This window comes from Gracilinanus agilis, chromosome 3 (genome assembly GCF_016433145.1).
Source record: "Gracilinanus agilis isolate LMUSP501 chromosome 3, AgileGrace, whole genome shotgun sequence".
NCBI lineage: Eukaryota > Metazoa > Chordata > Mammalia > Didelphimorphia > Didelphidae > Gracilinanus > Gracilinanus agilis.
In genome coordinates this window covers 33,173,571-33,191,798 of record NC_058132.1, presented here as the reverse complement: position 1 = coordinate 33,191,798, position 18,228 = coordinate 33,173,571, and the positions used below count along the sequence as shown (strand labels likewise).

Below are 18,228 nucleotides of genomic sequence, written 5' to 3'. Positions count from 1 at the left end.
GAAGGGGATGAGTAAAGGAATGAAGGTAATCCAAAAACCAAACCAAAATAAAATAAGATAAAACCCAAAACAAAGCCAACCCCACTTCTTTTAGGTATCAAAGAAATGTGTCAAAATAATTTCAAACAATGAAAATATATATATTTATATATTTATAATTCAGGGCCCTCAAAAGAAATCATGGTCATTAAGAACAAAGTTTTGAGTCATTATGAAAAGAGCCGAACTTTAAACATCTTTAGTAAGATGCAATTAGGAAACTGGCATTAGATCCCCATACACGGTTACTTGAAAATCACCTTTAAAATGTTAAGTTCTTTAGGAAAAAGGCAGCATTCAATTTATCATCAGATCTACTATTCAATGACTTGATTATGGCCCCCAAATATCATGCATGTGCCCAGACAACTGAAGGTTGTCAACTGTATCCTGAGGATGCCTTAGAGACATCCCCAGGAACACTGCACCACTTAGGAAGCAAAAAGCAGCTCCCAGCATGCTTCCCTCCCTCCTTCCCCACTCACACTCGAAGCACTTGAGGGCCATGCAAACGGAGCGTGATGGCAACGCAGAACCGTCACCTTAACATAAGACTGTCCAGCTACTGTTGCAGTCTACCAGAATCCCTTCAGACTGAAACACGTGACATGACCGAAAAATGAACTCGATGCAATTTGGTTTAAATGCCAGCGTCTTCAAGAACCTCTCTGACATTTCAGTTACAAATAATTGAAGATTCTTTTTACAAAGAAAATTTCGACTCCCTCGTAATCAACTACTTTATATGAAGAAAAAAGGCATTGTTACAATGGCTCAAAACGGTTCTTCTCGGATTATGTGGCAACAGGGTCAGTTCAGATTCTAACTAGCAAATGTCTTCCCCATGTCTTCCTTCCCTTTGTATTTCCTCTTCCCATGTGTGAATGGTATATACCTGTATTTTATCATATGCTGCAAAAGAAAGATAATTCCATTACTCACAGGTACAAAGTTTCCCAACATCCCCTGAAAAACCCACATGATCAAACCCTTTATGTACTTTTGGCACCTTTTAGATGGGAGAAATGCAAGTAAATATGTCCCAACTCTTCTCACCATCACAACAGTACAATGCCATCTATCTGGATTATTGAGGCACAATAGTCTACATCCTGCAGGAAGTTGTTTCAGAGTTGGGAGAGAAGGTGAAGGGGGCCAGCAAAGCCTGACACAAGGTGCCACAGTATAAGATGAAAACACTGGCCACAACATGTATAATTCCCAAGTGGCAAATTCCATGTCCTAAAAGTTCCTAATGATTGGTAATATGGTCAGAGCAGCCAGACACAGTGAGGGGCTAAGTAATTTACCAACAGGTAAAAGATGGTTACCATACCACTCCAAAAAAATTAACTTTCCATCAGTTATATTACTGATGCACCCCTCACCATTAAGTGCCCTCCCTACCTCTGCCTCTCTGAACTCCCAAGTTTCTTCAAGGGTCAGCTTAAACACCACCCTCTAAGTATTTCCTGATTTTTCAATCTCTTAAGATCCCATTCCAAATTATCTCATATTGTTTGTATGTTTTGAACTTGCAATAATTATAAATTCTTTAAGGGCAGGGACTCTCACTTTCATAGCATCTGACCTGTAGTAGGTATATAAAATGCAACCTACTCAATTGAAAACTGTAGCCTAGTACTAGCATCTCTTCTGAAGGCTCCTAGACAGTCCACTTTCCCTTGGTGCCAGAGCACAGTCCAATGTTTGCTTATTGTGTCTTACCTTTATTTGCCTCTTCATGGTGATACAGAAAAGCATGACAAAGTACATCACAAGGATCGGCCAGAACACTGGGACATTGAAAGCATCAAAAAACGTACAGATCATAGCAACAAGAATGCCCTTTGTGGCAGAGTGCCTAAAAGCCAAGAGAGAAAAGATGAATGCAGCTGTCGGCACGTCAGCCAGGGCCTGGCAGCAGGGCTCAGCCACAGTGCCTGTGCCTTTATAAATGCCAACAATCTCACAGCTTGCAATGAATGGAAATCTACTCTGGGAAGAGCTTCTCAAAATGTCATCATCTTTCTCCTCTATTTAATAGCATAAAGTACTACCTATCTGACCACAAATATATCACCTCGTCAAACTTTATTCCTTGACATCTCATGTCAAATTTTTCAATTTGAGCAGAAACATAAAAATGGCACCATGGTACTTGGTCAAAGCTGAACTCTTACCAAAATCAATGGGTTTCTGGCAGCACTTTAGACTGAGAACAGTACCCACGACCACATTTTTACTGATGTTGATTGAGAAATACTGCCTATATATATTCAGCATAGTAATGGCACTGGTTACACACACACAAAAAAAAACAACCCTCCATTTATGGTCCTGGTCTTTGTTTGTTTTTGTACCTAGGGATAAGTGGAATTACAATTAGTCCCTTAAACGCCAACATTAAATGAAAGATTTATTCGGTCAAGACAATGCAGAAGTCTGGAAATGCATGGAACCAAAATGATGACTCCAGCCTTTATGTTTACATTTCAGTGTGACTGGCTCAAAATTAAAGGTAGAGAATTCACTTACCAAAATTTAAATTCTGGAAGCCTTCGAATGAAAGGACGAAATTCCTCATTTTGTTTTGTTGGTAAGGAAGGACCTTCATCTACAAAGTGTCATGTAAATTTAAGGTGAGAAATCCTCCTTTCAAAGCAGCAACATTCAGAATGCTATCACAATTAAAATGTATCTTAAATCCACTTAAATACTAAAATCTATTACTTGGATAATCTACTAAAAATGACTACTACTAAAATAAGTAAGTCATTGCAAACATCATACATCAGGGAAAAGGTTACTCACTTTAAAAATTGCTTTTGTTTTAAAAAAATATATACTACTGAGTTACATGAAGACATTTGTATTCTGTGTCAGCTCCCCGAGGGCATCTTAAATTTTACATTTATTCCATTTACAAAACAATTGATGACATAACAACTTAGAGTGCAATAAGGACCACATGAAACAAAAAACTGATCCTATTCAATACATTTCAAGACTCAAGTGAGTAACAAATAGAAATCTTGCAAGCTCCCTCATTCTTTACCTATCTTTCCAATGCCATCATTCAATAAAAGAGGATTCTAGGTTTGTTCAAACATCAATGTTCTAAGAGGGAGACAAAATCTAATCACCTTTTTGGATAAAAGAGCAGAACTGAAAGTGAGCCTTTCGATAAAATGACAAGCTCTGGTTAAACTCTCAAAGACTGCTCTCTTCTTCCCATACTAAGAAAAAGTTCCTTCATAACTGATTTTCCAGCAATAGGGCTGGGATGAAGGGGTCCTCCATTCTCCCTTTCCTTATCCACAACCTGCTTCTGCAGGGCAGCTAGGCAGAGTGAGGGCAGAAGACACTGGATAATCATGGAACAGTGAGCCCAGCAGCTGCTTTACGTAGCACTCAAACCCCATTTTGTATGACATGGGACTCCCAAAGAGCCATTCAGTTTTCAAATACAAATAATTAATCTGGAAACTGGAAAGCCCAAGTAAGGCTAACTTGTTTCTGGGTCACTGACACAGACTGACAAGTGTGTTTTACGATTTAATGAAGCGGCTGTCTGTCTACTTTACCAACTAGAAAAAAGTAAACAATGTAGCTGATGCCAACACCCAGGGTGATGAGATGGAAGGAAGGGCAGATACTGTAAACTACCACTCCTAGTAACAAAAACCTAAGCTAAGGCTTTAACTGCCAAGAGGAAATGAGACAGTTTGAGTCTCTAGTAATGAGGGATTTCACCAGTTCTCTACCACCAACCATGCCCAGACATACCTGAATCTTCCATTAAGGAGGGATCTACCTTTGGCGAAAGAAAAGCTATGAAAAGATTGAGGTGGTAGATTCCCAAGGCGTATGTCACAATGTACCAACCCTGAGAGAACAAAACAAAAAAAGGTCAGGGAAAGTCTGTACCGTTCAACAACTAGACCAACCTAATTGAGGCTTTTCTTTTCTAAGGATTTGTTGTTGTTGTTATGGTGGTTGTTGGAGTCTTGGAAATATTTTCTCTGACTAAATCATAAACTATTGGCTCATGTGGAGTTGCCATCATAATAAAGTTATATGACACATGAGGAATCCATACAGCATTGATTTCAGGCTAACTTACAAACCTTGCTACTTTGCTGGGGTAGACAACCCAGAACCCAAATTGCAAAACTTTTCAAGGAAATCATTAGGTCTTAATCTATACCCTCCTCTCAAGCAAATGTAGAACTTTGAAAAACAAAGACTAGTATTAAGAATCAGAAATATTAGAAAAGATGGCAGCTAGGTGGCACAGTGGATATAGATTGGGGCCTGGAATCGGAGAGATCTGCATTCAAATATGGTTGTAGATATTAAGCTTTGTGACCCTGGGCAAGGCACCTGTTTGCCTCAGTTTCCTCAGCTGTAAGATGGAGATAATAATAGCACTTCCCTTCGAGAACTGTTAAGGGTCAAATGAAATAATATTTACAAAGCTCTTCATTTGTGTGACTGGCACACATGAGGTGGTTGATAATAACTATGATATCATTATGATTATGTACATTAAACTCAGAAATTAATAAGCTAGTTCCAAACTCATGTATACATTGTAAATAAACTGTAAAATGTATTCTTTGTTCAGATGGAAAACTAGAACCAGGAAATCAGAAGGACTTTTTAAAACCTCTTCAATGAGAGGAAAAGATAGAAGCAAGGACTTAAGACAATACCTGCCTGCCTCAGGTTTGCTTTTAAACAAAATCATTTTCATAATATCAAGTTTATCCAAAGAGAAAATAGTATGGTTTCTAACCGTATTAACTGAAGCACATAAAGTTAAGTGCAGTATTTAAGATGTAATTATGATAGTTCAATGCTACTGAAGCCAAGGGTGAAAATAAAGACTTCAACCACACTCAGTCTCCTATTTCTTACTGACCTTACAAAAGATATCTTTCTTTTGCAAAAAGTCTCTCTTAAAGATCTATGGGAATAGTACTGGTCAGAGCATATCATTCTAGCAAAAGTCACAGAAATAAAATTTCCTAAGAATTCCTCTCGGCATTATTAGGTTTTTTTTCCTGTTAGAGTCAAGCTTTTAATAAGACTCAAAATATTTTAGAAACGGAAAGGGGCTTTAAAGGATCTATTTCAATCCCCCTCATTTTTCAGATGGGCCCAAGAAGTGAAATGATTTCCTAATCATATTGACAGACTCAGATTCACAGCTGGTCCAACTCAAACTTGCATCCTATAATATTGTTTCATTATTTAAAGAAAAAAATCTTAAAAACAAAACAAAACAAAACAAACAAAAAAACCTTTACCTTCTATCTTAGAATCAATACCATGTTTGAAGAGCAGGAAGGGCTGGACAATGGGGATTAAGTGACTTACCCAGGGCCACACAGCTAGGGAGTATCTGAAGCCACATTGCCTAGCTGCCCCGATAAAAACTATCTGTTGTCCCTTCTTTTGGGACTGTCTTACAAAATAAGTCTATCCTTGAATTATATTAAGAACTGCTGGTTATCAGTAGGCTATGGAGGTGAGGCCCTGTTTTTGTTCAATGGTTAGTCTCATCTTGGTATTTATTCTAAGGATGCCATCTCTTATCTCCAAGAGACCCGGGCTTTACCCTGTTCATACAAGGTATACAAAGGAGGTAACATGTTGCTACTTCCACCCCCAAAGCCCATCAGGCTGTGACTCCTAGAGGGCGGAGACTGTCTGCTTGTTGCCTTTCTCTTTATCCTCAGTGCCTGGCACATGGCAGGTGTTTCATCAATACCTGGTGGCTTGAACAGGCTTTGATCTATAGTTATTTGAACCTCATGGTTACTGCTATTATGGTAGCAGCACTTTCATTAAGATAACATTTCTCTCTAAAAAGTAGTTTTCTCTCTAATTGACCTACACACATATGGGTAGTTCAAGGGCAACTTTTTTTCAGTCATCATGTCACACATACTCACTGAGTAAAAACTCTCTATGCTGGGGGGGGGGGGGAGGGAGGAGGGGAGAATGACAAGGAAAGATCTCTGAGTTAGTGACTGAGCTGAGCAGTTGATTTCCCAAGAGTATCAAGTCAACATTTTCCTCCTGGATCAGATTCCACATGACATGGTGGAGACCTTGGTTCAGGATCAATGTTCCACTAAGCATTCCTGTAGGATTCTATACAGGTTCCTTCCTCCCTTGCCTAGACCTCCATTTCCCCATTCCTAAAATGCCAGGGTTGCCCTGGATCTCCTTTTCTATTCTGAATCCTAACGTCCCTAATGCACCTTATGACAAACTCATCAGTCTAAGGAACAAAATACTCAACTGTCCTTAGTGGAAATAACTTTCCAAGAATATGAAATGTCCATTTAATCTGATTTTTCACCTTTCAACACCTCGAGGTGCACTCATGCTGTTTAAATTAAAATGACTACTAGATAAGAAAATTATAGCCCAGGTGGTTTTTAAATCTGTCATACCAACGGAAAACTTTATAATCACTCAATAAAGCAAGTAACTAACTACAAATATAAAAATGTCTCAGAAACCTATACTCTGTTCCTTACAACTACAACCCCTAATAAGCTCATGATTCTAAGTTTACATTATGATACATGCAAGGACAACTTGTGGCAAAATGAACTTGACTGTTGTTTTTTTTAAAACCTTTACCTTCTATCTTAGTATCAATTCTAAGACAGAAGTGTAGCAAGGGCTGGGCAATCTAGGTTATTTGACTTGCCCAGGGTCATACAATCAGGTCTATGAACATGTGAATCTAGGTTCTCCTGTCTCCAGGGCTGGCATTCTATCCACTGTGCTTTGTAGCTGCCCTTCCTTAACAGTTCAAAATGAGGCATTGCAGACTTTGTGGCTAGCTCATTTAGAGAATATTAGCATTCTCGAAGTCTGGAACTGACAAGAGAAACGATGATCTGTTATATTTTTGTTTAATTTGACATCTTAACTAGAAAAAAGTATTTGGAAATTAAAATTGAATTAAACAAGAACGTATTAAGTGCCTGCCACATGCTAGGGACACAAAGGTGAAAGCCAGAAGACCTTGCCCAGAAGGAGGATGAATACAAAATGTGTGTGGGTGGGTGGGATGTGAAGGTGAAGAGGGGATGACACAAATACAAATAAGGGAAGGAGAGAGAGACATGTGGGACAGGCAAAAATGAGGCAGGAAAAGGGCTATGAAATTCTGAGCTCACTTGAGTCAGCTGGTGGCACTTAGTGCCAAGTCTGGTGTCAGGAAGATCTGAGTTCAAATTTGACTTAAAACATTTATTAGCTATGTGACCCTGGGCAAGTCATTTAATGCTGTTGGCCTCAGTTCCCCCATTTAAAAAATGGGGATAACAGCACCTTCTTCTCTGGGTGGTTGTATCAAATGAAATGATAATTGTAAAGTGCACACAGCAGAGTGCCTGGCACCTAGGAAGCACTATGAAATACTATTATATTTTTAGTACTACCACTACTTTTATTATTACTATAAAGAGAGATGGTGGTCCAAGTTGGGCCTTGAAGGAACAATGTTAAATGCGAGGTAATCCAAAGAAAAACATTTATTGTCTGAATGGTTGGATCAAAAGAGTAGCTATTAATAGTTTGATGCCACTATGGAGAGTAGAATCCCCCATGAATCAGCACCAAGCCCTTTACCCTTTATCTTTACCAATCATGTGAGTAAAAAGATAGGGAAAGCAAGCTCATCAAATGTGGCAATGACAATTCTCAAAGATGATACAATGAACAACTATCAGGATTCAAAATCTGTACTAGCCAAATCCCTAGGCTTATTCTAACAGCATGAAATTCAATAAGAATAAATGTGGAATCTTACATTTGGGTTCACATAATCCATTTCAGAAGAACAAAATGGCAAAGTCATGGCTATAGAACGTTTTTCTGAAAAAGCCCTGTGCCTTAGTGGACAAGGTCCAAGGTTTACTAAAGGGTAAAGAGGGTCTGGGCCATGCTGAGAGGTGAAGCCAGGACACACTCAGCTCTTGCTGAACCACATCTGGAGGCAGCTCAAGGTACCACACTGTTAAAACATAACCGCTAAATTTTCAGACAAACCAGAAGGGGCAAGTGGGATGGTGAGGAGCTTGAGGGGGACGTTGGATGAGAATAAGCTGAAAGACTGAGAATGTTTACCCTGAAAATGAAAGGACTGAGAAGGGGGCACAACAACTGCAAGAGACTTGACAGTTCTATTTGGCCCCAGAGGTCACATGTAGGTACAAGAGGAAGAAGTGGCCAAAGTACAAACTAAGGCTTGATACATGCCAAAACTTTCCAACCACTTCAGCAACCAAAAGTCAAACAGGCTGCCTTAAGAAGTAGGTTTCCCTCCCTGGAGGCCTTCAAATGAAGGCTGGACAACCCACTGATTAGGTGGGATAGAGAGGGACTCTTTCTGTTATGGTTTGGGTTAGATGGCCAGAGAGAACCTCTTTCCTATCTGAAATTTTGACATTCATTTTTTAAAAGGCCTTCACTAACTTTTCATTAAAAAAAAAAAAACAATGCAACAGAATTTTCTTACATTATACCCTGTTTTTCTTCAACCTAATTTTCTGCCTTATCAAAGATTTATTGTGAGGCAGGTTAAGTCTTGTATGATAATGTTAAAAGAATGTGAAGATGCTAGATTCAGGAAAGACAGTAAAATAAAGACTAACACTTACTTCATAAGAGTTACTGGCTTATGAGGTCATAATTTTACCTGAATCCAGATCTTAAATGCCATCTCTGGCCTAAAGTATTAAGGTAAAATACACACACTACAGGCTTAAGTAACAATGTACTAGGCTATGATAACAGTGAAAAAAATCAACGAAAAAAATTGAATGAGACAGACTTTTAAGAGATATTCATTGAAATTGAATGATTACTGAAAAACAGCAACTGAGCTGCCTATCCAACATAAATAAATCAATGAGCATATATTAAGCATCTGCTATCCTAATATACAATTCAATTATATAATAATATTCAACACGGCCCCAAATAATCTTGCTTTAAATAAGATATTAGTTAGATATCCATTTTTTTTAACCCTTATCTTCCATCTAAGAACTGATACTGAGGTATTCTTCTAAAGCAGAAGGGCAGTAAAGGCTAAGCAATTGGCTTTAATTGATTTATCACTTAACTAGTGACACAGCTAGGAAGAGTGTAATGTCATATTTGAACTCAAGACCTCCTGTCTCCAGGCCTGGCACTCTACCCACTGAGTCACCTAGCTGCCCAGTTCTCACCTACCTGTAATAGATAAACTCTAATCATGTAGATGAAACTTAGTCCCAAAGTTACAACCCATCGCACAGCTGTATAAGGAGTAGATTTGTCTAACCAGGACTGGTATATCTAAAACGACAAAATGGTTAAAATATATCATGTAGCTACTATAACTTCTGTTAAGGTTTTGCTTTAGTATAAATCTTATTTTTGCTACATAACAATGCATCAGAAACATACTTCATCTTTTTTTTTTTTTTAAACCCTTACCTTCAGTCTTAGAATTAATACTGGTATTAGTTCCAAGGTAGAAGAGTGGTAAGGGCTAGGCCAGGGGTCGGCAAAGTATGGCTCTTGAGCCATATCTGGCTCTTTTGAGGGCCAGATATGGCTCTTTCTGCAGGAGCCATAAAGTCCATTTTTTTTCAGGTGCTGTTACAGGAGCTGCACTGTGAGCACTGTATGGCTCTCACGAAATTACATTTTTAAAAATGTGGCATTTATGGCTCTCATGGCCAAAAAGGTTGTCGACCCCTGGGCTAGGCAATGGGGGTTAAGTGACTTGCCCAGGGTCACACAGCTAGCAAGTTCTGAGGCCAAATTTGAGCCCAGGACTTTCTGTCTCTGGGCCTGGCTCTCTTATCCATTAGCTGCCCCCTTCACTCATCTTTACACACACACACACACACACACCAATTAGATCACAAATGAATCCACAACAAAAAAATAAACATGGATTTTGCTATTAAAAATTCATCAGCAAAGTTCAAGGTTATCAATTAATGAAATACCAAAAAAAACAAAACTTGAAATGAAACAATCTAATTCATTAAGTAATTTTTTTCAAATAATTTCAATTTTTCTTTTTTTTTTTCCAAATAATTTCATGTAATTCCTGAATTTCATTGCTAGGCCCAGCATACTTCAAAAGGGAAAATGGACGCTTCAATTCATTTTTATTCAATGTAGAAAAAACACATACAATTTGGAGACCAATTATCTATCATTACATATTCACACATATTCATACAAATACATATATATGCATATAAATCCTAAGGAGCAGCAATCTTAATTAAAAATGTCATTATACATAATTACACATTATAATTATATAATTACAAATATGTTAATGCTCTTTAACACTACTAACAGCAGAGGGCCAGCAAATTCAAGGATTGGATTCAATCCTGAAAGCCAAGTTTTTAAAATAAATTTGCATGTCTTGTATGAAATTGTTGGCTGAACTTGTGCAATTCAAATGTACTTTGAAATGTGGTTTCATTTTTATTGGCCAGAGAGCCTAAACATCAACATGCACAGGTGTCCCAATATTAAAGCCAAAACCTTCCTTCAGCAATGCCTCTCTCCTCAACATCTATCTAGATTCGTCCCTCCCTTTTACATTAGGCTGGCTTCTCAAACAGGTTTCCATAAGATCAGCGAGTCCTTACTGCCACATCCAATGCCCCCTTTTCTATCCTTAATCTTGACTAGTCTCTGTAGCATTTGACCCAAGCAGACTACTCCATCCTTCTGGATGATGAATCTCCTTCCTTGGCTTTTGGAATGCACCTTTATGGTTTTCCTCCCCTCCCTGACCACTCCTCCTGTGGCCTTTGCTACTTGCTTGTTTCCCCTCCTCCTCTAGGTCTTTATGGCCTTCTCTCTACATTCTTCCTCTGGTGACCATATCCACTCCCTTGGTTTCATTTATCGTCTCTACGTAGATGACAAATACTCTCAAGCATAAGGCCAATCTGAAGGTTTAACTTCCAGTGTCCTGCTTCCTTAACTCCCTTGAATGTAACTACTTTGTCTTTATTTGTATTTACTTTCTTTCTCTGTATTCTGAATACACTCAAGAGGCCTCCCATTTAGGACATAAACTCAACCTTGCAAACAGTCTGTTTCCTATTTTGCCTTCTTATCCCTAGGACACAGCACAGGGGCTGGCACACAGTAGGTGCCTTGTAAATCAGGCTAACTCTTTGCTTAATGACTTTCTAGCATGCATTTTTATGTAGTATCCAGTACAATCATTTGGTCATGCCTTGCCCCTTTCCTTGGGCTAAATCTTCCAAGGCCTGGAATATGCCAAGTTAACCCCCTTACAAGCCTAAAAGTAGCATTCTGCACATAGTTTTTACTTAGTGTTTCTGAATGGATACCCTCAACCTTTCCTGAATTCTAATTTCACCGTCTCTTAGCCACCTCTCCTAAATAAACAAATGAAGAGTCTGTCAGTGGCTTGAAATTCAACACACCCCAGATTGATCTCACCACCTACCTCCCCCAACCTTCTTTACATCTGCCTCAAAGCACCATCCTGTTAGACAGGTATCACCCTTGACTCCTCCTCTCTCAATATATCATTTACTAAAACCATCAATTCTGCCTCCACATCTCTTCAACCTGTCCCCTCAACCTTTACTGTGAAGGCATCATCCTTGTTCAGGTCTTCACTTCTCCTTTTTCTTCTTTCTTTTTAAAAACCCTTACTTTCTGTCTTAGAATCAATACTAAATATTGGTTCCAAGACAGAAGAGTGGTAAAGGGTTAGGCAGCTGGGGTTTAAATGACTTCCCCAGGGTAACACAGCTAGAGTGTCTGTGGTCACATTTGAACCCAGGACATCTCCTATTGCCTCCAAGTCATCACTTCTTAAACTATTTTAACAGCCTCCAGAACAGCTTCTGTGTTCTCCAAGGTATCCTTCCAACAAACACTTATTAAATGTCTGCTGTATGTAGAGAAAGAAAAAGTTTTAGGTAAGACAGCCCTTCTCAAAGAGCGAGTTACAACAAGTGCTAAGTTGAGTTTGGGAAGTAAAGTTGTCACAAACTCAAAGGACAGGGACAGACTTCCTGGAAGAGGTGGCATCTGAGTTGTGCTTTTAAGGTTAAGAATTCTAATGAGGAGAGAGAAAAAGCATTCTAGGGAAAGAGGACAACCTGAGCAAAGACACAAGACTGGGGCACAATGTATATAATAGATATGTGGGGCAGGGGGGTGGGTGGAGCTAAGGATGAGATGACAGCAGACCTGTAGAGGCCAGGCAGGGAAATCTGGCTGATCTCAGAGTTATTCATGACCAGTTCTCTGCATAAGAATACTTGGAAAACTGTCTGAAAAATGGAAGCGTGGAGGTAAGAAGACCAATTAGGCTACGGCAGAACAAACCTTGTGGTAACGAGGGCCTAAATCATAGGAGAGTAGATGAAGAGACAGAGACTCATTGAGTGAATCTTTAGGGGTTTCCTATTTCCTAGTGTAAAAGTGAAATTTGGGAAATGCCATCTAAAAGTGTATATATTTCTATGGACAGGGGAAATGTATCAAAACTACATTTCCTGTGATCCAACATGGTCCAAATGGTTTCCGTTTCCGGGTCTTTGGGCATGGGGAGGCCTACGACGACGCAGAGAGGAGTTTATAATCTCCTGGGTTAGGAGGGAGTGGTCTCTTGGCCAGCAGACTCGAGACAGTAATGGAGGCAGCAGTTTTGAATGCTTACAAGCGCGTGGTCTAATTATCTATCAGCATGGCTTTAATTAAAATACTAATATATATATATTTATACCAGCCTTTATCATTTTTAATATTTATACTAGCAAAGTAGAACCTTCTGATTCTGGCCTTCAAAGGCCCTCTACAATGTGGCTTCAACCTTGCTTTCTGGCCTTGTACTTTCACCTTCATGCATTCTATGTTGTAAGTAACCTGGACTACTTTCCATCTGCTACCTCACCCTATACTCCACCATTCTCATTATCTCTGGTCATCTCCTCCCTAATGGAAAGAGCTGGAATGTAATTCCTCCTTTCTCCATCTTTATCTACCCAAGTCCTTCCTTTACTTCAAAACATAAGCAAGGTGTCCAAGGCACCATTCACTCACTTCTCCTTAAATTCTTTCCTGAAAGTGACCCTTGCCCCAAACATCTTCACACATCTGCCTTTGCACTGTACTCATCTCACTAGCCCTTACACTAAATATTCCCCAGCATGTAATGTTTGTTAAACAAATAAACCACTTAGTCAAACAATTATCACAAATGTATACCAAGTGTCTATCACATGTAGCTGTAGTAGTGATAAAGAAACACAAACATATCATTCTGGTTATCACAGAACTTATAATCTTGTTAGAGAACCCAAACCCCTAAAATTCTCAATAACACAAGACAAAAATGACAATTTATGATGATATGAGGCCCCTTTCAAAGTGGAACTAAACACTAAATGAATGCAACAACCTTAGGAGTTCAAAGAAAAAACCCTTGTAGACTAGAGTGGCTGAGAAAGGACTTCCTAGAGAAAAGATTTATACCATATCTCAAAGGATGGGCAAGATTTAGCTATGCAGGAAAAATCAGTTAGGATAAAAGTTTTTTGTGGACAGCAATAAGACCATTTGGGGAAATGAAATGTAAACAAAAAGAATAATTCAAAAATTGGTTGTCCCTTTTTCTGTGGGCAATGCTACTCAGAGGTGCCTTAAACCTGTAATTAACCATTTCGGGAATACAATTACAAATAAATGTCCAAAGTAATTAGTCAATTATTTGCTCTTTCAATTACCCACATAAAACAAACCTGTCCAAGTCTTGTGAAAAATCTAAACACCACAGAAGGCTTCCCATGAACAGAATCTCCAACGCTGTCTCCTTCGGACATTCTGTTGCTGCAAATACATACAAAGTATTCATAAGTTAAAGAAACTCAGAATGTTTGCCTCAGTGATATATATAGGTTTAATTCTCAATAAAAAGTGCCTGGTAGGTGCATAAAAGTAATCAAGCAATATTTCTTCTAAGGTAAATACCAACAGACATTCTTTTCTATGTTGGTGTGGGAAAAGGTTCATAGGCTGGGAAAATAAACTGCCCCATAGTTAGCAATTTGATTACCATTGTGATCTTGATGCACTGAGATATACCAGATTCTTGGTTCTCTAAAATAAAGACTATCTGCTCAATCTCAGGAAATAAATACAAAACGTATCGGCTTGCATTGCATTTAGGATCTGTAACCTGCTGACTTTCCCAAAATTCTCTCTCTCTCTCTACACACACACACACACACACACACACACAATTTAATTTAAAATAGATTGGCCACTAGGCAGGAGAGTGGGAGATATTTTTTGAAATGATGTTAAAAACAGAAGAGGATAGCAATTTAAAAACAGAAATACTGAAAAAACAATTTCCTCTTCTAATTTAAAAATAAAAAATGGCATTTAAAAACAACTTCCTCTACTGAAAACCAAAGATTCTCTGTTCTATAAATCAGTTTCATTCTTAGCTTTTAAAGACAAAATATCACTTATACTTCCTGGAAGGTATCTCAGGTTTCTACTTGGTAAAACAACAGCTACAATATCTGTTTCTTATCAACTTCATTAGGTTATTGTGAAACTACTGAGGACTAACCTAAATGAAAGCTATTCAGCAATAGGGGGACCTAATAATAATAGCCTGTACCCATTTTAAAAATAAAAAAGTCTATCATCACCTATCACTAATAAAAAGTCAGAAATAAAACTTAACCCAGTCCCTCCCTTTATCAAACTCTTTAATCAGAGAGAAATGCCCCACTAGGAATACATTCCTTTAAAAGTCAATTTCTGCCATGTAAATCTGTTGGCTCCAGGGGATTGATTCAGATCTTTAAAACAGATCAGGATGGACTCTGAGCAGTTCAACAGTGCCACATCATCAAGTTTACAGGATTAAAAAAGTTCTGAAACACTCATCTATACTATTACTTCCGGGATCTATCACCCATGGGTGGAACAAAGTAATCTTGCACAATCATAATAAAAGCTATGTCAGCTTTAGGTAAATAAAACTAATGAGTAAAAGTGTTGAGGTTGTATCTGACATTTTTGAAGAGACTTCAATTTCACTAACATTTGAGAAGAGGCAAAAAAGCTGTTCTAAAGAAGTAGGATAAACAGTTATCTGGGAGTAGCTTTCCTACCAGACCTGCTAAAGTCTAGGATAGAATTACTTTTGTAATGGTTCTGGTCTACTTAGTGAGGCTAAAAAGGCCTAGGACAAGAAAGGCTTGCTCTAATCATTTCTGTAGCCTTTTAAACTTACTTTCTAGACAAATGTGAGTATTACAAGTTGCTAGCTCTCTCAAAAAAATTTTTTTTAAACTTTCTAAGTTAGGTAATTGTTGTTCAGTCATTTTTCAATCATGTCCAACTCTTTATGACCTCATTTGGGGTTTTCTTAGCAAAGATACTAGAGTGGTTTGCCATTTCCTTCTCCAGGTCATTTCACAGATGAGGAAACTGAGTCCAACAGGATTAAGTGAATTGCCCAAGGTCAGACAGTAAGTGTCATGGCCTCAAGTCATCCTTACTCAGTACCTCGGAACAGGGACAGTTTAAAAAAGAAAACTTGCTGGGTGACATATTTGATAAAATGCCTAGAAATCTGAATACCTAAGGTACTATCTTATCTTTCACTGTATCTGAACGGTTACAAAAAGGCCTCTTTGGTGGTTAAGCATTAAATGGTTAAGCATTTGGGGGGCATCTTCTCCACAACTTCACTCAGTTTTAAAAAGGTATTCAATGACTACTTGGGCAAGGGGAGAGAAAAATCATTAAATCCTGTTCCAAAGGGCATTTCACAATATAAAGACATAAGACAAAATGCTTCAGGATATTTTTTAAAATAATTTTTGGTGCAATGTCTATAGGACTTTTCTACCTAAAGGAGAAAAAAAAACAAAAGCAAAGCTAATTTCAAAATACCAACAACGAATGTTTCAAACAGGTTAAAATCCCAGAGTGAACTGGAAAATTTCAGGAATCTCCAACTTGAAGCATACTTGAAGAGTTTGGGGAAAAGAATCTCACTAAAAGCAAGCACTGGTTTGAGTCATTTTTAGCTCCTGAAGTGAACAAATAAATTGAGCTATTTGTTTTACAGATAAGGGTCTTAGGTTTGAGGTTATAATATTTGACTTTTGATATGTCTTAGAAATAAAAGAGGTCCTAAGAATTTCCAGACTGATGAACAGGCTATAATAGTACCTTTAAAAAAAAAAAAGAAGAAAGAAATTGAATGACTGGAGGGCTTAAATCTTAAAATTCAAAGATTTAAGTTGATATCTTTATTTCTATGGCAACTGCATTAATGAATAGGGGAAGGCTTTACATACAGCGAAGCTTTTTAAAGTAAACCCCAAATACCAAAAGTTTATTCTGTTTTGAAATTTAAAGAAATAAAGCCAATATAACAGGATTCATAAAACTTAGCAAGCAGCTTATGTTAACAGCTATAGTGTTGAGTTATAGTGCTCCAAAAAGCAAAATCTCTGTTTTGACCAATGAAGAAATTAAACTAAATCCAATCATTATTAAGCTCCATCTATGAGCAACAAAGCTACAAACAGAAGTCCACTACCTTTGCTTTGGCAAACATTGCTGCTGTGATTGAGTAATGAGCCCACATAACTATCTAAAACTCCTTTACAACATTAGGGCATTTCTTGGACAACTGTTTTTCCTTTTTAGCAACTCAGTAGTTCACATAGCCTATTAAAACAATTAAGCTCTCCAGACACGAAGTTCCCAAATGTTCTCAGTCCACAGATGATGATCCACAGTTTATGGGGGAGACTGGGCTCAAATTGATTTAATGACTGTCTTGGCACAGTATATACACACATGCACACAGAGATGTATGACTATAGTATCCCATATATAAAATGTAGTATACATATACATCCACTAGAGTACACATATACATAGGCATACCCAGCATGTACATGTGCACACACATTATATGTAGTAAGTATGTGTATTATCAATCAATGTTTATTAAGCACCTACCCTGTGTCAGGCACTATGCTAAGCTTTGTTCTTTTGGTGTGTCCTGTGTTATGTATGTATGTGTATACACAGACTAGATAGACTGCCACATTCTGTGCTTATCTGTCTGTCTGTGTCACCAAAGTCTTGGTGCAGTATCTATACTACACCACACAGCGAGCCTCTTGCCTCACGCCCCCACCGCAGTTTACACACGTGCGTGCCCGGACCCGCGCGCGCACACACACGCGCGCGCACGAACACACACACACGCACATACGCGCAGTCACACGAATGCACAAGCTCGGTCTCCGGGCTCACCCAGACTACAGCCAACCCCGGCAAGGAGGAAAAAACGTGACGTTTCACTCCCAGGATTAATGCCGCCTCCTTCGGACACTCGGTCCAAGGAGCCTCGCAGAAGATCCGCAGGCCACAGTCCCCGATCTGACATCGGGCATCCCCGCTGGGTCGGGCCGGGAGGGGCGCGGTCGCCGACCCATCCCTCCCCTTTTCCCCCTCCTCTCCCTACCCGGGTCCTGACTCCGCTGCAGCCTCTAGCTCTGCCTCGAGCAGGCTGTCAGCTCCCGGGAGAGGAGGAGGAGGAGCCGCCGGCGTTGCGCTAGGCCTCAGCCTAAACCCTGACCCGAGTCCGGCCCCGCCGCCACGCAGCCGCCCGGCCCCGGCCAGGCCCCAGGCCCCGGCCCGCGCTAGGCCCCGCCTCCCCCAGCGCCAGTCCCGCACCTCGCTGTGCCGCTGCGGCTGGGCCACGACTCCCCTCAGGGCCACGGGAAGGAGGAGGAGGAGGAGCGGCCCTGCCGCCGCCGCCGGTTCGCTGGCTTCGGGAGGCTGCCGCCCGGCACTTCCGCCCCCCAGCCGCTCCTCCCGGGCATCCAAGATGGCGCCCCACAGGAGGCGGGTCTGCCGGCTGCCAGGTAGTTCCGCTTCCGGCGCCGGCAGCCGAGCCGTTGGACTCTGCAGGACCCGCCGCCGCCTACGGGGACTAGAGAAAGAGGAAGAGGGAGCCGGGGGCGGGCCGCACAGGCGCAGTGAACTCTCTGGAAGTCTATTTTTTCCCTCCCTCCCCCCACCCCCCACCCCCTAACC

The 18,228-nt window shown here is 39.8% G+C and overlaps 1 protein-coding gene across 1 annotated transcript; it reads right to left on the bottom strand.

Annotated features, from left to right (window-relative positions):
- Window positions 1–119: 119 nt before the first annotated feature.
- On the bottom strand, window positions 120–18,028 carry RER1 (retention in endoplasmic reticulum sorting receptor 1). The gene is made up of 7 exons (XM_044667589.1): window positions 17,866–18,028; window positions 13,884–13,971; window positions 9,310–9,414; window positions 3,829–3,928; window positions 2,578–2,656; window positions 1,768–1,903; window positions 120–951 (listed from the first exon to the last, which is right to left on the bottom strand). Exons 2-7 carry the CDS (start codon window positions 13,962–13,964, stop codon window positions 862–864), a joined length of 591 nt encoding a protein of 196 aa, XP_044523524.1. The 5' UTR covers window positions 13,965–13,971; window positions 17,866–18,028; the 3' UTR covers window positions 120–861.
- Window positions 18,029–18,228: the final 200 nt, after the last annotated feature.

What these genes read in the sequence shown, in the direction of transcription:
- RER1 (XM_044667589.1), bottom strand. Translation starts at nt 13,964, where the DNA reads ATGTCCGAAGGAGACAGCGTTGGAGATTCTGTTCATGGGAAGCCTTCT. An exon ending in TTTTCACAAGACTTGGACAG is followed by an intron (nt 9,415 to 13,883) that starts GTTTGTTTTATG and finishes TTGTCGTTTTAG; the next exon opens with ATATACCAGTCCTGGTTAGA. An exon ending in CCATGAAGAGGCAAATAAAG is followed by an intron (nt 952 to 1,767) that starts GTAAGACACAAT and finishes TTTCTTTTGCAG; the next exon opens with CATATGATAAAATACAGGTA.